Genomic DNA, 20,448 nt, shown 5'->3' with positions numbered 1-20,448 from the left:
TTTTGCGATTCGGCACTGCGTGACTTTAACGGACAATTGCGCAGTCGTGCGATGCTGTACCCATAGAAATTTACGTCTTTTCTCCCCCAGAAACAGGGCTTTCTTTAGGTGGTATTTGATCACCTGTGCGATTTTTATTTTTTGCACTATAAACAAAAAAATAGCGTCAATTTTGAAAAAATAACAATATTTTTCACATTTTTTTACATAAAATTCCCCCCAAAAAAATGTAAAAATCAAAATTTTTTAACATTTTGGGCCAATTTGTTTTCTGCTACATATTTTTGGTAAAAAAAAAAGCAATGAGCGTATTTTGATTGGTTTGCGCAAAAGTTATTGCGTTTACTAACTAAGGGAAAGATTTATGTCATTTTTATAGTTTTTTTTTAAACTAGTAATGGTGGCGATCTGCGATTTTTTTGCGGGACTGCGACATTGCGGGGGACAGATTGGACCCCTGACTAACATTTTTGACACTTTTGGGGGTACCAGTGACATTACTACAGTAATCAGTGCTATATATATATATGCACTGTTACTGTAAAAATGACACTGCCAGGGAAGGGGTTAACTTTTTTAGAGATCCAGGGTTAAGTGTGTCCCTAGGGGCGTGCTTCTAACTGTCAAGGGGCGTGGCTTTTGATGTAACCACAGAGACATACGATCCTACATAGAAGGATCGTATGATCTCTGCAGTTACACCAGGGAGAATGACAAGCGGCTTTGTTTACATCAGCCGCCTGCCTTTCTCCCTCTCCAGTGGGAGATCGCGAGTGACTGGCGGACATCGGAGCCACCAGTTACTCGCGCGGGGATGCCCGTGAATGAGCGTGGGCGGGAGCGCGCCTCCGGGGGCGCGTGCTCGCCCCCTACAGGCTCCTGGGCGAGCTACGTAGTACTACGTCGCTCTGCCCAGGAGGGGCTGACTGCCGCAGTAAATGTACTTGCGGCGGTCGGCAAGCGGTTAATCACCTGTGTAGCCAATCCCATAGATGTTAGTCATGTTGTATGACCCAGTTTCTTTTATGCTTTACCACACATACAGATGGCCTCCTATGTGAAGCAGGATTGGGAAAAGTGTATATGTGCCACCTTTCTCATACATGCGATAAGGGGCTCCAGGGCTTGTGTCTCTGACATTATTAAAGTTCTCAGATTTCAAAGTGGAACAAAATTCCCTTTTTCCTGTTTTCATGACAGAAGAGACCCTATTGTATCCTATACAAGTGGCCAAATGGAGCAAACCCAGAAAGAAGACAGAGAGAAGATGGAAATGCCAAATGCAAGCAGCACAGCATGTGAGAGCTTTATTTGACAAGACATGTCATACAGTGCTAGTAAATGCGGCATACTAGCATATTATGGCATAAACCGCCTGGGGACCCATTAAAAAAAAAAAAAACTTTAGCAAAGTTTAATTCAGCTTTAAGAAGTTCTGGTCTGGGTCCGGGACCTGGAGGCCTTGTAGAGGTAAAGCCTCAATTCCTAGGACCATATCTTATCTGTTAGCCAGACCTCTTTATTTAGTCTATGCTGTACACAGGCCTGATAGGCACACTATTAAGTCTGTATTGGAGAACAAAGATTCTCTCCATGGTTAACTTCCATGAGCATAACTTTTGTTTATTCTTTTCTTATGGTAGACTCATGAGAAGAGATTTGATAAAGCAAAAGAGATGCATGTCAATCCTTTGCTACATACAGTATCTGTGATTTTACATGCCTTCACATGCCCTTGCTGATTTTAATAAGAAACCTACACCTAGGAAGAATCACAATATTGCTTAAATTGCATCATTTGAAAGTATTTTCCTAACTTTGGAAGGATTTAAAAATTCTTATGTTACCCTTTCCAGTATTATAAACTTCAATTACTCTTCTGCAAATCTTTGGAACTTCTCGGGTTAGTGTTCGCCTAGGAGTGGCCCTGACAAGTTCAAGGGGTGCTTCTACTCTCTGAACAACTTCACAATCCATCATATATCTTCAGAGATTTTAGTTTACTTTTTAATTTATTACAGGTACTTACAGTATATAGTGCAGTCAATTTACGCAGTGCTTTACATATATATTGTACATTCACATCAGTCCCTGCCATCAAGGAGCTTTCAATCTAAGGTTCCTAATTCACATTTATACATACACATATTAGGCCCAATTTAATTTAGAAAATATGAAATCATGATTAAATAATATTAACAAATATTCGTTAAAAATCCTTACAGATTTTTTTCCAAACACTAGAGAGTTTAGAAATAAAGGGGTACAATCTTACAATCTGACTTAAAGCGGTGTTCCAGCCTCACCCCTTCCCCCTCCAAAAATTAAAAGTCAGCAGCTACACATACTGTAGCTGCTGACTTTTAACCATCTCCCACCCAGCCACTGTACATATACGGCCGGGTGGGAGTCTCGCCCTTCTGATTGGACGTTCCCGAACGTCCTGCAGAAGGAGCGAGTTTGCGCCGCCGTGGGCACGCGCAGCGGTGTGATCTCGATGTGCCTATGTCCCTCGGACACAGAGCAACAAGTTTTAGCAGGAGGGCCCTGTGATTGGCCCTCCTGATCACATGATGGCTGTGTCCAATCACAGCCGTTATGTAATGTAAATACAGCCGTTGTAACGGCTTTGATCTCTTCTTCTCCTCACACAGATCCTATCAGTGAGGAGAAGAAGAAACGATCTGTGCTGCAGCCAGGGGATCAGTGAGTTTGAAGCATTTTTTTTGCTAATTACTCACTGATCACAGGGGGGGGGGTCTGTGTTGGTAATCAGAACATTGATTACCAGTGCAGACCCTGGGGGGGGGGGTGCCACTAGAGCCACCAGGGATGCCCACCCATGACCACCAGGGGTGCCTGCCAGTGGTGCCCTCCCTATCAATGCTGCCCACCATTGCCATCTATCAGTGCTGCCCACCAGTGCCCATTATTGCCATCTATCAGTGCCGCCCACCAGTGCCCATTATTGCCCACCAGTGCTGCCTATCAGTGCCCATCAGTGCCGTCTCTCAGTGCCGTCTCTCAGTGCCGATCAGTGCCGCCTATCAGTGCCCATCAGTGCCACCTATCAGTGCCCATCAGTACCACCTATCAATGCCTATCAGTGCTGCCTATCAGTGCCCACCAGTGCTGCCTATCAGTGCTGCCTATCAGTGCCCATCAGTGCCCCCTATCAGTGCCCATCTGTGCTGCCTATCAGTGCCCACCAATGCTGCCTATCAGTGCTACCTATCAGTGCCACATATCAGTACCCATCAGTGCTGCATATCAGTGCTGCCTATCAGTGCCCATCAGTGCTGAATATCAGTGCCACCCCATCAGTGCCTCCTCATCAGTGCCTGTCAGTGCGGCCTCATCAGTGCAGGAAAAAACGTATCTATTTACAAAATGTTATAACAAACAAAAAAACATTTTTTTTCCCAAACTTTTCGGTCTTTTTTTATTTGTTTACCAAAAAAGAAAAAACCTTGCGGCAATCAAATACCACCAAAAGAAAGCTCTACTTGTGGGGAAAAAAATTACATAAATTTGGTTTAGGTACAGTGTTGCACGACCGCGCAATTGTAATTCAAAATGCAACAGCGCTAAAAGCTGAAAATTGGCCTGGGCAGGAAGGGGGTGTAACTGTCCTGCATGGAAGTGGTTAATATTAGGACACTTACCTGTCCTGGAGTCCAGCGATGTCAGCACCGCAGCCGATGTTTCCATCGGCTGTCTGGTGCTGCCGCCATTGCCGGTGAGGGAACCCGGCAGTAAAGCCTTGCAGCTTTACGGGCGAGTCCCTAATGCGCATGCGTGAAATGCGCTGTGCATTTGGATTGGCTCGGTGGCGGGGGAAGGAGGAGGGGGCCAAACATCCGAGAGACAGGGCCGAGGCACCATCTCCCGGAAGTTGGGAAGGGTACCTGTCAAAAACAGGTACCTGTTCCTCCCCCCCCCCCCCTGAAAGGTGCCAAATGTGGCACCGGAGGGGGAGAGGAAGCAAATTCGATTTTACACTTTTGGGGGGAACTCCGCTTTAAATCAAGTTGTATTGGTAAACATATGGTGTATAAACTTGAGAGACACTGATCAGGTCATATTGTACTGTACCTTAACATTGTTCTGTTGTGAAGAAAGGAAAATTAAAATTGTGCAACATTTTTCCTTTTTTAACAGCAGGGCAGGTCAAACCACATCTGAATTAACCGAAACACCCAACTCATTAAGTGGATTTCAGTTTTTCATCAATTGACCTCATTTTCAGTGAAAACCCGTGTTCAGTAAAAATACAATATTGAGTGTTTGTTATAAATGTTTTATAATATTTAAGTCTAGATGATAATTTTATTTATAGTTAGGTTTAAATTACTAAAAGAGTAGAGAACTTTTACTTAGGTAGCGATTTTCTACTCCTTTTTTAAATCATACCCTCTAATTCAAATATCTAGAAAACTCCTTAGGATTTACAAATATTTTCTTGGAAATGATGTGTGATTAGTAGGTGGAATTCATGGAAAGTGGATTGTAGAAAATATTTTAGGGAAGCATTAATAATATCTATGCACTGAAGAACAAAACAGTGTACAACTTAGCAGTAAAACGAGTAATTAATAAAATGAAATAAAATCCAGCAACTGTACATTACCCAAGATATTTTCGTGACGCAATAAGACCGTATTGTAAATTTCTGTCTCTCTGAACCATGACTGTTCATCTCGGGAAGAGAATATCTTTACGGCCACGTTTTCCCCCTGCCATGTGCCTCTCCATACTTCCCCATATCGCCCCTTACCTGAGAATAAAAAGCAGGCTCTTACATTTGCTGATATTGTGCATCAAGATTCATTTTTTTTCAAATGTTGCCATAAGACATAACGGCTAACCAACCTTCATCTGAAATATAGTACATTGACATACTACAAAAAAAAAGAGAAAATACAGTTGTACAGAGCTCTTCCTTTGTTACCACATATTCAACAAACTTCCAAAATTTGTTGTCTGATAATTTGATCATACTAAAAAAAATGATTACTGTAATAAAAAGGTTTAAAAAAAAAAAAAGAACAAGTTTATATTCATTGCAAGTAGTACAAGAATCATACCATATGTGGAGCCATCAAGAAAAGATAAAAACTATTGAATAAAACGATTTCTTCTGCTAGTTTTGTGGATACATTTACAGATTCCTTTCACACCTGTTCTGCTTATTGCTATTTTATTATTGTTCTGTTTGGTGAAATATAAAGCCAGTCATTTTTTTTTTCATTTCTAGGCAGAGTAAGTAAAAAAAAAAATCTATGTAGTGCAAGGGCCTGCTTGACCTGGATACACATTGCTAGCATATTACTTTTTTTGTGTAAATCAAAAGTTGATTGTACAAAGATTGTACGGTCGGATTGTAATGTGTTTGGTGACCCTAAGGCAGGGGTGTCAAACTCAATTTCATTGCGGGCCGCATTAGTATTATGCTCGTCCTCAAAGGGCCAGTTATATCTGTAAGATTGGATGTCTGTAAGATTGGATGTCCAGAGCACCCCACGCCCTCCTTACACCCTTACATGAGATGTCAAGAGCCCCCCACCATCATAAGTAAAGAGTCCCCCACCCTTCCTTACATCACAATGCAGCCCCTTACCTTGTGCTGCTGCCAGGAAGAAGATGCGAGTGGACCAGAGAAGGGCTGGAGTCTGCTTACAGAGTCTGCTGAATGCTGAGACCAGGGAAGGTAGAGACAAGGTGGTGTTGTGGTTGCACTGGGAGGTGCAGAATCTGAATGAGGAGTTCTGCCCTCCTCTGTGACTGCTGAGAAGGAGGGGGGGGGGGTTCAAAGACAAGCCTTTCTGCAGGAGCAAAGAGAAACACAGGGTCTGGCAAAGGAGTTCTGTCCTCTTCTGCCGACTATGGAGAAAAGGTGGGGGCGGAGACAAGGGGGGTGCCGCAGCTGCAGGAGAGGTGCGAGGGCCACATGAAATGGCCTGGGGGGCCGCATTCGGCCCGTGGGCCTTGTGTTTGACACCTGTGCCCTAAGGGGTCAGCGTTGGAAATGATATGTAAACATTCCCGCTATAGTTTTTTTAGGGTTAGGTGAACATTTAAAGTGGAAGTAAACCCTCCTATCGTTTTCAGCCAAGAAAGCTGCCATCTTGGCCTCTGTTTAATCTACAACTGCCATAATGCTGCACATGTGATCAGTTATGACATCAGCCATTGGATGGTTTGACAGTTTGGGGGGAGAGCACAACCAATGGGACAGTTACATTCCCAGCATGTGCTGGATATGTAACTGTTTTTTGAAACTGTTAAATGGATAGGTTTACTTCCATTTTAAAGTAAAAGGCAGCAGCGCCAGGACAAGGTCATTTAGAGCCCAGGGCAAACATGCCAAACCGAGACCCCCCCCCCCTCCCCAAGATGTATGAGCATTATGTGTCAGCAATTCCCCCCCACAAACACACTGAGCGCTGATCTGCATGCTTACCCCTAAGCATAAATTCCCCCTCCTCCAAGCACAAATTCACCTCCAGCCCCCAAATTCCCTCAGTTCAGATGAACCCCTTTAAAAAATTCACCCCTCCTAGCACAAATCCTCTACCCCTAAAATTTCCCTTCCTAGTACACATCTTCTCCCCCCCCCCCCACTTCTAATCCCCACTCCTAGCACAAATCTCCTCCCCCCCATCCCCCCTTCCAGCATAAATCCCTCTAGAACGAACTTTCCCTCCTAGACCAATACTTACCCACTAACGTCCCAACAAATTCCCCCTTCCAACACAAATCCCCCCCCCCCATCTCCTTGCGGTGCCTGTCCCCTACCTCACATGATATCACAGTGCCCAGGGAAGCCACCCCTCCTGCCCACCCTTTGTCCTGGCCCTGAATGGTAGGATTGGGTTAAGGTTAAGCTGAGGATAGGTTTCCATCGGTCGCCATGTATGTGAGCTGCTTGAACACAAAACCCTTCTGTTTGCCAGTAATGTGAGAAATATATCTTCCACTCCTTTTATATTTACCAGGATCTATAGCAATCCCCCAGCATGGATGGTGTTTCACTACCTGTCACCTAAAAACTGTGGGTGTGCTTCAACATACAGATCCGGGCTTTTAAAAGCTCTACACAAGGTCCAACCCTCCAGTTTCCTGCTAACCTATGGGGATCTTTTGTTGCGGCCTGGCATTGGATTGGGGTCCCTCTGTTTGATGGCCGAAGGCCTACATGTTGTGGGCATCAACATTTATTTAATACCCTTTTTTTTAACCTTACATTTATACACAGTGTCATTCTTATGCTCTACAATCGCTATACCCATGACAGTTTTTTGGGCTACTTTTGTGACACCTCTGAAGAAGAATGTGATTGTGTTTTTTTTTTTTTTGTACTAATAAATGACATACCATTTTAATATAATTTGTGACCACTACTATGTGCCTATATAGTCCCAAATTTAGAGATAACATTTCTATAAATGGTAGGATTGGGTTAAGGTTAAGCTGAGGTTAGGTTTCAGGCTTAGTTTACATCGGCATCAGGAAAAGGTGTTAGATGACATGTTTTCTACTTTTAGGAATGCTCTCTGAATTCCTCCCCTTGTTTCTATCATTGTGGTGAAGTAGCACACAGTGTGGTAAATGCATCAATTTGTGACAAAAACAAAGTTGCTTGTGTCATTTGTGCTGTCAGCCATGCTGCCAGCCTCACTGGCATGTGTTTTAATCTATTATGTTTATGGGCCTTAACACACAAGCATCATGTCCACTCAGCATCCATTATTTTAAATGTTGTCAGCTTACCATTGATCTCTCTTCTGACTGAATTAATGGAGGCTGCGTTAACCACTTGCTGCCAAATCACATACTTGGTTCCTTCATTTGACTCCAAGTGGTTGTACCGGGATGATGCCTGCAGCTGTAGGTAGGTATCACCCTAGTAACGTTTTTTTAAAGAGGATTGTTGGCTCTCTTGTAATGGCACGGGAGTGGCTAATAGGGATGGGCTGTGTGATCGAGTCGAACGTAAGTTTGTCTCGGACATCGGCTATTCGTGTGTTCGTTGAACACATGAACAAATGGGGCGCTCAGCGGAAAGTTCGCCCGCCGATGAGTGCCCCATAATGCACTGCGCTCTTGCAGTGCACTGATTGCTGATGATTGGCCAATCAACGCACAATGTACTGTGAGAGCCATGATTGGCCAAAGGCAGAGTGCCTTTGGCCAATCCTGGCTCAGGGGCTTAGTCCACACCCCACACTATATAAGGCTGCTGCTTAAACGACAGCCGTGTATAGTGTGTGACAATAGAGATTAGGCAGGTAGTTAGTAGATAGTGTGTTAAGTCTGTTTAGTGCAGTCAGTATAGTGTACAGGCATACTCTTTTAAAATGTATGGATATGTTGTAGTCTTGGATCCCCTCTCGGTGCTCCCCAAGTTTTGTGTCCCTATCACTCATGTTTCTGGAGTAGTGCTATGTCAAGCTGACCAAGATTTCCCATAGATGCCAATAAGTACTGAAAGCTAAAAATTGGTCTGGGCAGGAAGGGGGTGAAAGTGCTCTGTATAGGGTCTGGTATAGATTATGGGGAACTCCACACCAAAATTAAGAATAAAAAACGGTGTGGGGTCCCTCCCACAATCCATACCAGACCCTTATCCAAGCATGCAGCCTGGCAGGCCAGGAAAGGGGGGGACGAGCAAGCGCCCCCCCCCTCCTGAACCATACCAGGCTGCCTACCCCCAACATGGGGAGGGTGCTTTGGGGTGCCCACCAAAGCATCTTGTCCCCATGTTGATGGGGACAACGGCCTCTTCCCGACAACCCTGGGCTGTGGTTGTAGGGGTCTAGGGGTGGGGGGCTTATCGGAATCTGGAAGCCCCCTTTTACAAGGGGGCTCCAGATCCTGACTCGCCGCCCATGTGAATGGGTACCGGGTACATTGAACTCATACCCATTCACCAAAATAAGTGTAAAAAAAAAAGTAAAAAACCACAGGAAAAGTTTTGAGGAAATCCTTTAATAAAAAGAAAAAAGAAAAAAAAAATTGTGTCCTTCGATGCAGATCCATCGTCAATCACGACGCCCGCCAGACCGGAAAAATAGAAAAAATGTAAAAAACACTTCACCTCCTAAGAGGCTACCTGCCACATGCCACTCTTCTGCTTTGACAGTTCTTTTAAAGGCAAGGGGTGGGGCCAACGGGCTATGTCACCCGGTGGCACTGCCCCTTCTGACATCACATGACGTAACTGGGTGGCCCTGCACCTTGTCTATAAAAGAACTTTTCAAAGCCGAAGAGCAAGCATACTGCGGGTAGCCTCTTAGGAGGCAAAGTGTTTTTTGCAATTTTTCGGGTCGGCAGGCATCGTGATTGATGATAGATTTACACTCGCGGGATGCCCGTGAACGAGCGGGAAAAAAAACGCTGCACAAATAATGAGTGACATAAAAAAATCGAAAACCCACCAATTTATTCTCTAGGGCCTCCGCTTTAAAAAACAAAAAAATATATAGAAAATAAATAAATAAATAAATATATATATATATATATGTGTGTGTGTATTGGGGTTCTAAGTAGTTTTCTAGTAGAAAAAACAAAACTGATTTTCACGTGTATACAAAAAGTGCCAGAAAATGCCTGGTCCTCATGTGGTTAAGGAATTGCTGGACAGAAGTGTTGCTGCAATGTCATTGAGAATGTATGATGTGTATTGAGGCATTCTGCTTGATAAAAAAAAACACTTGGCCCTGCCTTCTAGAGTTAGAAGCCTTCCAATTTGAGTATTATGGCATGCTGCTCATGCATCATTGTTCAGTACCCTAGACTGACATTTTCTTTAAGCCTTAGATAAGACCTTAATGGTAATGTGCATTGAAGCCTATAGCTGCCACGGACCTATCGAAACAGTATAAAAATAAAGTGGAAAAGTAATTAATCGCTATGGTCAAAACACATTTCTCTATGCATCAGTTTTCCCAGGGAATAGTAATATTTTTGGCGTGTGCTGCTGTCTTCTCCTTTCTTCATCTCTTATCATTGATACATTCATACAAGACTTATCTGGGTCTGCAGAATATATCTGTCATGCTTAATCCAGCTGTCTCCCAGCTCTCATCAAAATAATATACAGAATATCCTTTCAGAAAATCCTATCTGCTGTACAGAATATATTCAGGCACAGAATCATGGGGTTCTACCCTAGATGACAGGGTGACCCTATTAATATTTTATACAGATTATATACAAAATTAAAAATGAACAAAGAATTGATTACACTAAGGGTTTGTTCACATCAAAATGTATGTGTTAATGTGCATTGTGTTGTGGTATTCTGACATGCATTTATGACCTGTGTAGTGCCCTCCTAGGTAGATGCTAAAGTGAGTATATCATAGTTTTTGGTTTCTCTGCTTAACAGAGAGACGGTAAGAAAATCTATGTTCTGTCTGATTAACAGAGTACTGTAATTGTTTAGTAGAGGCTGCTCAGTGTGTTCTGATTGCTTCTTATTCTGTCTTGAGAAGTTTTACACTGGTCTAGCAGCTATGGAATGTACTGGACAGTGGGAGAAACCATGCAGATTAGAGCATGAATATCCATACAACCCTGGCCAATTAGTAGGGGAGGGGCCCAATGCATGCTGGGTGTCTGAATTTATATTTGATGAGCACATGGGCTCTGGGTCTTCCTCCAAAAGAGAAGTCCAATTTGGGGAGGGGGGCCTGCTGCCCCTCCTCAGCACAGGCTGCCATATGGCCTCAGGTGGGCGACCTGAGGGCCTGAAACATTGATGCTGAAACCAAAGTTTCTCCTGAGAGCTGACTGAGGCAGGATATCCACAGATCCTGTCTGGTATCACAGAAGAAGATGATCTGCGACCAGGGTCTTGTGAGTACAGACCCTCTAAAGGAATCCTAGAGACTAGTGCTGCTAAATCCCCCTCTTGGTGCTAGGAGTCAGCTGCTGGGTGTAAGCTAAAGGGGACACCGCCTGGTGTCTTCAAAAGGTAGGGTCCACTAAATTCTTTGTACTAAAAAGGGACTTTGCTTTATTCTGTACAGTCTGCTACACAGTCCTATTGAGAGAGTTGTCCTTAGTGTGAATAGTTGACTTGGAGTATCATACTGAATCCCTTTTCCTATCCAATTTCTCCAAATAAAACAAAAAAATGAATCCCCTAGACTGGTTATTGGAGACAATGAGTGGAAGAATGTGTACACCTGGCTGTGTGAAAAATACCTTGTGACTGGCTGCGGATTAAACAGTGGGAGACCTGGGCAAATAAAAATATCAGCGGCTCCTGCAGGGGTAGCGCTACGGAGATAGCGCTGTGTAGCACTGCCCCCTTGAGGGCTGTTGCATTTCTCACCTTTTCGGGTCCCTCTGGGTTACCGGTAGCAACTGCATGAAGAAACTTAACACTTTACTTTCTGGCTCAGTCAATGAACAGTCTAGGGGTTGTTGTTTTGTTATTTTATTTCATATGGGGATGGAAGAAGAGATGAGTGGGATACTCCAGAACTTGAACTATTCACAATGCTGAGGACTTCTATCTGAGGATGCGGCTAGGCCGCAGTTTCACCTTGCCACTAGATGAATCTGAGGTAAAGCTCCTGAATAGACACTTGCTTAGCACTTATCTTTAGGGTACTCACCTAGCACCCCCTTTCACTCCACCAGCTGAAACCAGTCCTTTGACTACTCTACTGTGGGGTGGCCCCCTTCCTGGGCAGGCCCTTAGACACGATCCCCTGTACTCACGATACTGTTTTTCCAGGTTCTCCAGTGTCTCAACCCCTCTAGTCAGCTCTTCTGGACCTCTGGGTTCAGCTCCTTCCTTCTGGCTCTCCAGGCCGACTGCCTGTGACCGTACACCAACTGCTGCAGAAGAGGAGGCAGCTGCCACCCTCCTTCCGGGATTCTGCTCACCAGCCAAAGACCCCGAGCACATGTGCTCCTGGCTTTTATTCTACACCCCACAATGCCTTGAGATAGCAGTCTGTGACAATCACTAGGGCTGTATCAAAGCCTGTGTATCCATTGGCCAGATTTCCTCCACTGTCCAATATGCCTCCCTTTTGGACCAGTGCGAAACACTCCCTAGACCAGATGAATCACATACTGAGCACCATGAGCAGATCCTGCTCTCTGTTAGGCAGAAAGCAATATAGAATTTGCCTGCTGCTCCTCTGATAGGCAGGCAGAGCCAAAACTATACTCACTCTCTAGCACCTACCTAGGAGGGTGCTACAGCTGTTTTTGAAACAGTCTTCAATGGCAAGTGCAGACTGATGCACCCAAAATATAGCACGTAAGACTTTTTGCAGTGCATTGATGAAAACACACACTAACAATTTTATCAGGTCTTTACAATTTTTCCGTGCTGGGAAAATGCAGAAATATGTATGACAACTCCTTTGGTTTGGATTAACCCTGAGGTTACTCCTGATTTATTGACACACTTCTCATGCCTTAACTACAGCTACTTACTACACTAGTTATTGAAGACTTTAAACTACATAAAAAATGGGCCGGGCACCTTGGTGGTGCAGTCAGCTTTCCTGACTGTCTGAAAATGAGCTGTAGAAAGGCACTTGTATTTAGAGAAGACACCACATCGCCTATTACAACTGTCACACAGTAATATGGGTGCTCAAGTTCTTTAGTTGAGACCTATGTTCATCTTAGGGCCCATTCACACCTGAAACTGCACATAGCTACACGTTGAATGCACGTTTACATGTATTTGAAACGCGCTTGAAGCACGCTTGATGCACACTTGATGCACACTTGATGCAGTGTATTTTTTTATATGTTTCTATACGTTTTTGGGCTTGGCTTAAAGGGGCACAGTGCATTTGAAATGCATTTGTAGCACATTTGTAGGGCATTCCCTGCATTTGCGGTGCAGAAAAATTCAGCATGCTCTACTTTTTTTTATCTGCGCTGGACTGCACTGCAATGATGTGAACTACCTTGATTTTGGGCTTCAACTGCATCCAAATGCGGCAGACTTGCTAGACTGCACGAACCGATGTAGGGGTACTTCGGCTCGCAGGAGCGGTCCTGGGGCATGCGCCCGCCCCCACTAGGCTGCAGGGATGCCGATGCATGGGACTGGCGGCACAGATTGCCACCGGGCACCCGCTGAGAGAGAACACCGGTCAGCTGTTGTAAACACAGCCGAACGTTGTTCTCTCTGAAATGATCACAGAGCGCCTGTAATCCTTCTATAAAGGATCACAGGTCTCTGTGATCCTTTCACAAGCCCATCCCCCATACAGTTAGAAAACACTCCCCTAGGTTCACATTTAACCCCTTGATCACCACTAGGTTAACCCCTTCCCTGCCAGTGTCATTATTACAGTAACAGTGCTTATTTTTAGCACTGATTACTGTATTAATGTCACTGGTCCCCCCAAAAGTGTAAAAAATGTCAGTTAGAGGTCTTATCTGTCCGCCGCAATGTCGCAGTCCCACTAAAAATCGCAGATCGCCGCCATTACTAGAAAAAAAAAAAATTAAATAAAAATTACATAAATCTTTCCCCTAGTTTGTAGACGCAATAACTTTTGCCCAAACCATTCAAAATACACTTATTGTGATTTTTTTTTTTTACCAAAAATATGTAGCAGAATACAAATTGGCCTATAAAGATGAAAAATTTTTATTTTGATTTTTTTTTGTTGGGGGGGGGGGGGGGAATGTTATATAGCAGAATGTGAAAAATATTGTTTTTTTTTTTCTTTTTTCAGAATTGTCTCTCTTTTTTTGTTTATAGTGCAAAAAATAAAAATTGTACAGGTGATCAAATACCACCAAAAGAAAGCTCCATATGTGGGAAAGAAAGGACATCAATTTTATTTGGGTACAACATTGCACGACCGCGCAATTGTCCGTTAAAGTAACCCAGTGCCGAATCGCAAAAAAAAATGGCCTGGTCATTAAGGGGGCAAATCCTTCCAGTCCAGAACTGGTTAACAACCCCCTCTGCTACTTACCTGACCAGATCAATATCCCAGGAGTTTAATTTAATGATGCTACACTCTGATTAGAAAATGTTCCTTTAATTCTTTTGAGCAGTGTATAAAAATATCTGCGTAGCCAAATGCAGGTTGGACTAGAACAGCTTCTTAAAAGGTGGCCTACAGGAGCCTTTAATGCTCAGTGCCCTAATTATTTTTGGTGTGTCCTTTTTATAGGTGAGTTAGAAGCTACTTAAGTTTGGTAACGCTAAATGGGAGCTATTATTGTGGGATTTTCTTTGTATTTAATAATCTTTTTTGATGATATAGTTTATGATGTTACTCAACATATTTATTTATGACCCATGTTTTCTGTGTTTGCACAATAGAGGAAGTGATTTAATGTTTTAAATTAGTGATCGACCGATATCAGTTTTTCGTTGCTGATACCGATACCGATATTTTGGCCAATGCATATCGGTATCGGCCAATATGCGCTGATATTTTTGTACATTTAAAAAAAAAACATTTTTTTCTTGACAGGTACTCTTGTGGAGGGATCTGGGGGTCTAAAAGACCCAAAACCCCTCCTCTGCACTTAAAAGCATTCAAAATGCCAAGTTTGGCTGTTTTGAATGCTGTAATTTTTTTAAAACTGTCGCCAGTACCCATGACATGACTTCCGGGTTTTTACATGGAGACCCGATCAGAGCCGAATGCGGCTTTGATCGGGTCTTTGGCGGCCATGCAGGCTGGTTGCCCGGGTCTCCCGGTGGGACGGGAGATACGGGCGAGCCGCAGAAGGCGGCGGGAGGGGGGGACCTACCCTCCCACTCCTTATAATGACAGCCGAGTGGCTTCTCAGCCGCATCGGTTGTCATTACAAGACAGCCGACCGTCGGCTATGGACGCCAGTACGGGGGTGATGCCTCTAGCTGCAGGCATCACTCCAGTACATGCACTTTCCCGAAATATCGGCAATATCAGTAACCCCCAGGGCCGATTCCGATATATCGGGGAAAGTGCATATCGGCCCTCGATATATCGGCTTTGTCGATAATCGGTGGATCCCTAATTTAAATACATTATTTTGGTTTATGGGAATGCTGCAAAATCAATACGGTATATGTGCTGAGAAGGATTTTTCCTTTTGTTAGCAGCAGCAGTTAATATCATTTTATCGTGTTATATAGATTGTTAAAGGAGAATATTATATATTAGCAATTTCTGATCCTTTCCAATTACATTTTTTTGCAAGTTTATTTTTCTTACCTACACATTCGGCGAGTGTCACCTGTCGAGCCACAGTTCTCTGTACAAGGAATGGAAGACCAGAGCCACTACCAGTAGTTTCCCCATCTAGGAAATCCTGACAAAATTGTACATCCGTTAATTTGTTTTTGAAAATATAAAGAAATACAGCATAGACAGCATGTACATTTACAGTCTTCTGAATGTTGTGCATTTAGATGTTCTGTTTCTTCAACACTGATAACCCAACAATCTAGGATTCTGTATTGAGCATCTATTACTTCCCACTCTCTAGAATTCTCCAAAAAAAGCCATTGAGACTACCCAACACATTGTGTCCAATAGGGAACTACAAAGAGCAAGAAAAGGCAAACTGCAACTTGATCAGAAGAGACCAATAAGTAAATTAGCTTTTAAACAGACCCTCACTTATGTCCATTGCTGCTACAGCTGTGGAGCAATTTATCCTGAATGCCCACAGCGGAAGCACTGAAACCATAAAAGTGGGTTCCCTCAGCTTCCCGTGATCTCCCTTTTCATAACACCTGCTATGTGTTTACATAGGGCAGGGGTAGGCAACCTTGCAGAGGTTGGTATCTACCCAGACAACATGAAAGAAATTAAAGATCCCCAGGGAGGGACGACGACAAACACACAGCACTGTGTAGGTAGCACTCTCCTACCTGACAGTGTGTGTACAGCAGAGTATAGAGCGGGAGGCAGCACAGTACAGAATGGAGGAGGGGAGTTGCTAAAATTAACTTTTCAAATTAAACAAGTTGGTGATTGGTTGCTAGGACCACCCGGTGTCCTAGCAACCACTCACCTGCTAGTTAACTTGAAGAGTAACTGAGGCAGCTCCTGCTCCCGCCCTCCATCCAGTACTGTGCTGCCTCCCACTCTCTGCTCTAAAGTAAAGAAGAGAGCGGCGGAGGCGAAGGAAAATCAAAGCCATGTTCACGATTTACCAGTTGGCTGCCCACGATCAATGGGTAGATAGAGATCAATGGCTTGCCAACCCCCAACCTAGGGGATTAGAAGACTGAGCTACCATGTCACTGCTGGGAGCCGGCCTCAATGAAAGTGTAAATATTACAGAAAGTATAATCATATGTAGAGCTAGTTCACACCACAATCCCTGTGTTTGGTGTTTCCACATGCTCATTTACTCATGTTTTGAATGTATTTGTAATGTGTTCCAGTCATCTAGAGCCCAGGGCGAACATACCAAACTGTGCACCCCCCTCACCATGATGTATGAGCATTATGTGTCAGCGAAACCCCCCCCCCACCCCACAAAAAAATTAATCATAATGCTTGCTTACCACCTAAGCATAAAATCCCCCCTCCTCCCAGAACAAATCCACCCCCTGCTAAAAATCCCCCTCCCAGCTCTAATCTTTGCCCCCCATCCCAGCTCAAATCCTCTATCTCCTCCAATCCCCACGTCACCCTTTCCCCCCCCCCCAAAAAAAATCACTTCTCCTAGCACAAATCCCCACCCCTCACATTTTCTCTCCAAATACACATCCTCGCCCAAAACCCCCCCTCCCCCAAACATACCTACTAAAAAACTTCCCCCCCCTAGCACAAATCCCCTCCCCCCTCTACCATATCACCTCTTCTAGCATAAACCCCCCAAATCTCCCCTCTCAGCACAAATCCTCTTCCCCCAAAAGCACTCCTTATCAAATGAAAGCAGTGGTGTGAGCAATAGTGATTGGAAAATTGATTTTAATGTGCATGCGTTCAGAATGAGTTTAAAAAAAACAAATCTGAGAGCCTATGTCCTGAACAAGCCCTTTAGGTGGCATACACCTCATGAAATGTAACTAACATTCACAATGCAGATTTGACATAAAAATTGTAACCACTTGACGACCAGCTGCCACACATATACTGCGAAACGACGTAGCTGTACGTCATTTCGTGCAATAGCCAGTAGGGGGCGTGTGCTGATTGGCCATAGAGGGAGCCAATCAGCAGGTCTGGCGGGGGGGAAGGCTGGCGGCCATCTGCGATCACTCCCCATAGAGACAGAACAGCAGCCTGCCTATGTAAACAAGGCAGACCTCCGTTCTGTCAAAGATGAACACAGGGATCCTGTGTTCCTACTATTTAGGAACACAGATCTCTGTGTTCATCTAGTGAGTCCATCCCCCACACAGTTAACAAGCACCCCCTAGGGACACATTTCACCCATTGATCGCTCCTGGTGTTAACCCCTTCCCTGCCAGTGTCATTAGTACAATAACAGTGCATATTTTTAGCACTGAATTCTGTAATAATGTCACTGGTTCCCAAAAAGTGTCAAGGTTCAGGTTTCCGATCTGTCCGCCGCAATGTCGCAGTCCCACTAAAAACCACTGATCGCCGCCATTATTAGTAAAAATAAATAAATAAAAATGCCATAAATCTTTCCCCTAGTTTGTAGACGCGATAATGTTCATGCAAAGCAATCAATATACACTTATTGGGATTTTTTTTTACCAAAAATATGTGGCAGAATACATATTGGCCTAAAATTATGAAAAATTGTAATTTTTTTATTGGCTATGTTGATCAAATACTACCAAAAGAAAGCTCCATTTGTAGGAAAAAAAGGACATCAATTGGGTACAGCGTTGCATGACCGTTCAATTGTCAGTTAAAGTAATGCAGTGCCCTATCGCAAAAAATGGCCTGGTCATTAAGGGAATAAAACCTTCTGTTCCAAAATTGGTTAAATAGCTAAATGTTACATTCAATTATTGGCTAATACTGCTTAATCTGTATATTTAGGCCTCTTTCACACGGGTGTTCCGTATGTCCATATATCACCCCATCCGTTTGCGGGTGATATACGGACATAATGCATGTCAATGGGATTTGCGTCCTTTCAGTTCTGTTCCGTTTTTTGGAACGGAACAGAACCCTATTTTTCTTTTTAAAAAACGGAAAGGACGCAAAATCAGATGTCAGCGGTGTCATCCGCTGCCATCCGCAGTCTCATAGACATACATTATGTCCGTATATCATCCGCAAACGGATGGGATGATATGCGGACATACGGACCGGATGACACAAGTGTCATCCGTGCCAGTAAAAAAAAAAAAAGTGCCGGAGCGGATCGCAATACGGTCCGCTCCGTGTGAAAGAGGCCTTACATGTAACATAGCATTGTTTTGTTTTGTAATGTTACAGTGCTGCCGTACAAATGATTAAATCCATGCTTTGATAAAAGTGTTCACCACAGCATAAACTTTACCATAAGTCAGAGGACTCACCCCTAAAGTGCTGTCACCAACAGTTGATGCATTTACAATGTCTGCATTTCCAGAGTCAATGAGTCTGCCCAAAGATTTTTTCCTGCTTTTTCTCCTCAGTTTCCAGAAAAAGAATGTGAATAGTATGGCAAGGATCAGAAACAGGGCTACCGGGAGAACAGTTACAAGGATAAGGCCTACTGGCTCTTCAACTTTCTTTTCTAGGTAAAAATAAAAATAAAACGCCATTAGGTGTGAACTACGACTAAGTACAAGTTACATACAGTAGGTGAATCTTTATTCAAATTAGCATGCCATTCCCTTCTTGAACTAAAATAGGTTTATGTTGTTCTTTATATTTATGTGCAGGAAAGAGAGCGATTTCTCATTCATAACCTGCCTGCTGTCATCAAAATTGTCACATTCCTTAAGCAATCAAGACTTTTTGCCAATGTTTTCCTCCTCAGTTTGCCTGAAGGAGCAGAAACCCATCAATTTCAGAAATGATCCAACATGTTGGAAAGTCTCTGAAGCCACTAACATGGACCCCTGTGGCTTACACGACTACCCTTTACTTTCCAATAATTGCATGCCATGCTCTGATCTGTTGCTTCACTTTCTGGTACTCGCTCAGGTATATAACCTTTGCCCATTCTATTTTAATACTTTTTAGTGGAATACAGATAAAATGCTATGGACATATGCTGCTATGCCAAATTTTACTTACAGATTTTGGCCAATGCCTTACAGGAGTGACACCTTGGATTCAACAACAGTGCTATACTTCTCCTAAAAGTGGCCAAACTCCATAGGTGTGCACAGCCTATTGCATTGGGGTGTGCACCTCAAAACTCAAACACATAGGTGTGTGTATACGGTATATACAGTATATGTGTATATATATATATATATATATATATATATATATATATATATATATATACAGTGCCTTGGGAAAGTATTCGGCCCCCTTGAACTTTTCAACCTTTTGCCACATTTCAGGCTTCAAACATAAGGATATAAAAATGAATTTTTTTGTGAAGAACCAACAACAAGTGGGACACAATCATGAAGTGGAACTAAATTTATTGGATATTTCAAACTTTTTTAACAAATAAAAAACTGAAAAATTGGGCGTGCAAAATTATTCAGCCCCTTTACTTTCAGTGCAGCAAACGCTCTCCAGAAGTTCAGTGAGGATCTCTGAATGATCGAATGTTGACCTAAATGACTAATGATAAATAGAATCCACCTGTGTGTAATCAAATCTCCGTATAAATGCACCTGCATTGTGATAGTCTCAGAGGTCCGTTTAAAGCGCAGAGAGCATCATGAAGAACAAGGAACACACCAGGCAGGTCCGAGATACTGTTGTGGAGAAATTTAAAGCCGGATTTGGATACAAAAAGATTTCCCAAGCTTTAAACATCCCAAGGAGCACTGTGCAAGCAATAATATTGAAATGGAAGGAGTATCAGACCACTGCAAATCTACGAAGACCTGGCCGTCCCTCTAAACTTTAAGCTCATACAAGGAGAAGACTGATCAGAGATGCAGCCAAGAGGCCCATGATCACTCTGGATGAACTGCAGAGATCTACAGCTGAGGTGGGAGACTCTGTCCATAGGACAACAATCAGTCGTATACTACACAAATCTGGCCTTTATGGAAGAGTGGCAAGAAGAAAGCCATTTCTTAAAGATATCCATAAAAAGTGTAGTTTAAAGTTTGCCACAAGCCCCCTGGGAGACACACCAAACATGTGGAAGAAGGTGCTCTGGTCAGATGAAACCAAAATCAAACTTTTTGGCAACAATGCAAAACGTTATGTTTGGCGTAAAAGCAACACAGCTCATCACCCTGAACACACCATCCCCACTGTCAAACATGGTGGTGGCAGCATCATGGTTTGGGCCTGCTTTTCTTCAGCAGGGACAGGGAAGATGGTTAAAATTGATGGGAAGATGGATGGAGCCAAATACAGCACCATTCTGGAAGAAAACCTGATGGAG

The 20,448-nt window shown here is 43.4% G+C and overlaps 1 protein-coding gene across 1 annotated transcript in view; it reads right to left on the bottom strand.

Annotated features, from left to right (window-relative positions):
- The window catches only part of ACVRL1 (activin A receptor like type 1), a 178,713-nt gene that overhangs the window by 60,993 nt on the left and 97,272 nt on the right, over positions 1–20,448 (bottom strand). The window contains exons 4-6 of the mRNA XM_082245497.1: positions 18,458–18,657; positions 15,213–15,309; positions 4,631–4,777 (exon numbers count right to left, since the gene is read on the bottom strand). Coding sequence (XP_082101623.1) covers positions 4,631–4,777; positions 15,213–15,309; positions 18,458–18,657 — 444 coding nt within the window. The remainder of the gene's footprint in view (positions 1–4,630; positions 4,778–15,212; positions 15,310–18,457; positions 18,658–20,448) is intronic.

Source organism: Pelophylax lessonae, assembly GCF_965119305.1.
Source record: "Pelophylax lessonae genome assembly, chromosome: 2".
NCBI lineage: Eukaryota > Metazoa > Chordata > Amphibia > Anura > Ranidae > Pelophylax > Pelophylax lessonae.
This window is presented reverse-complemented; position numbering and strand designations above follow the sequence as displayed.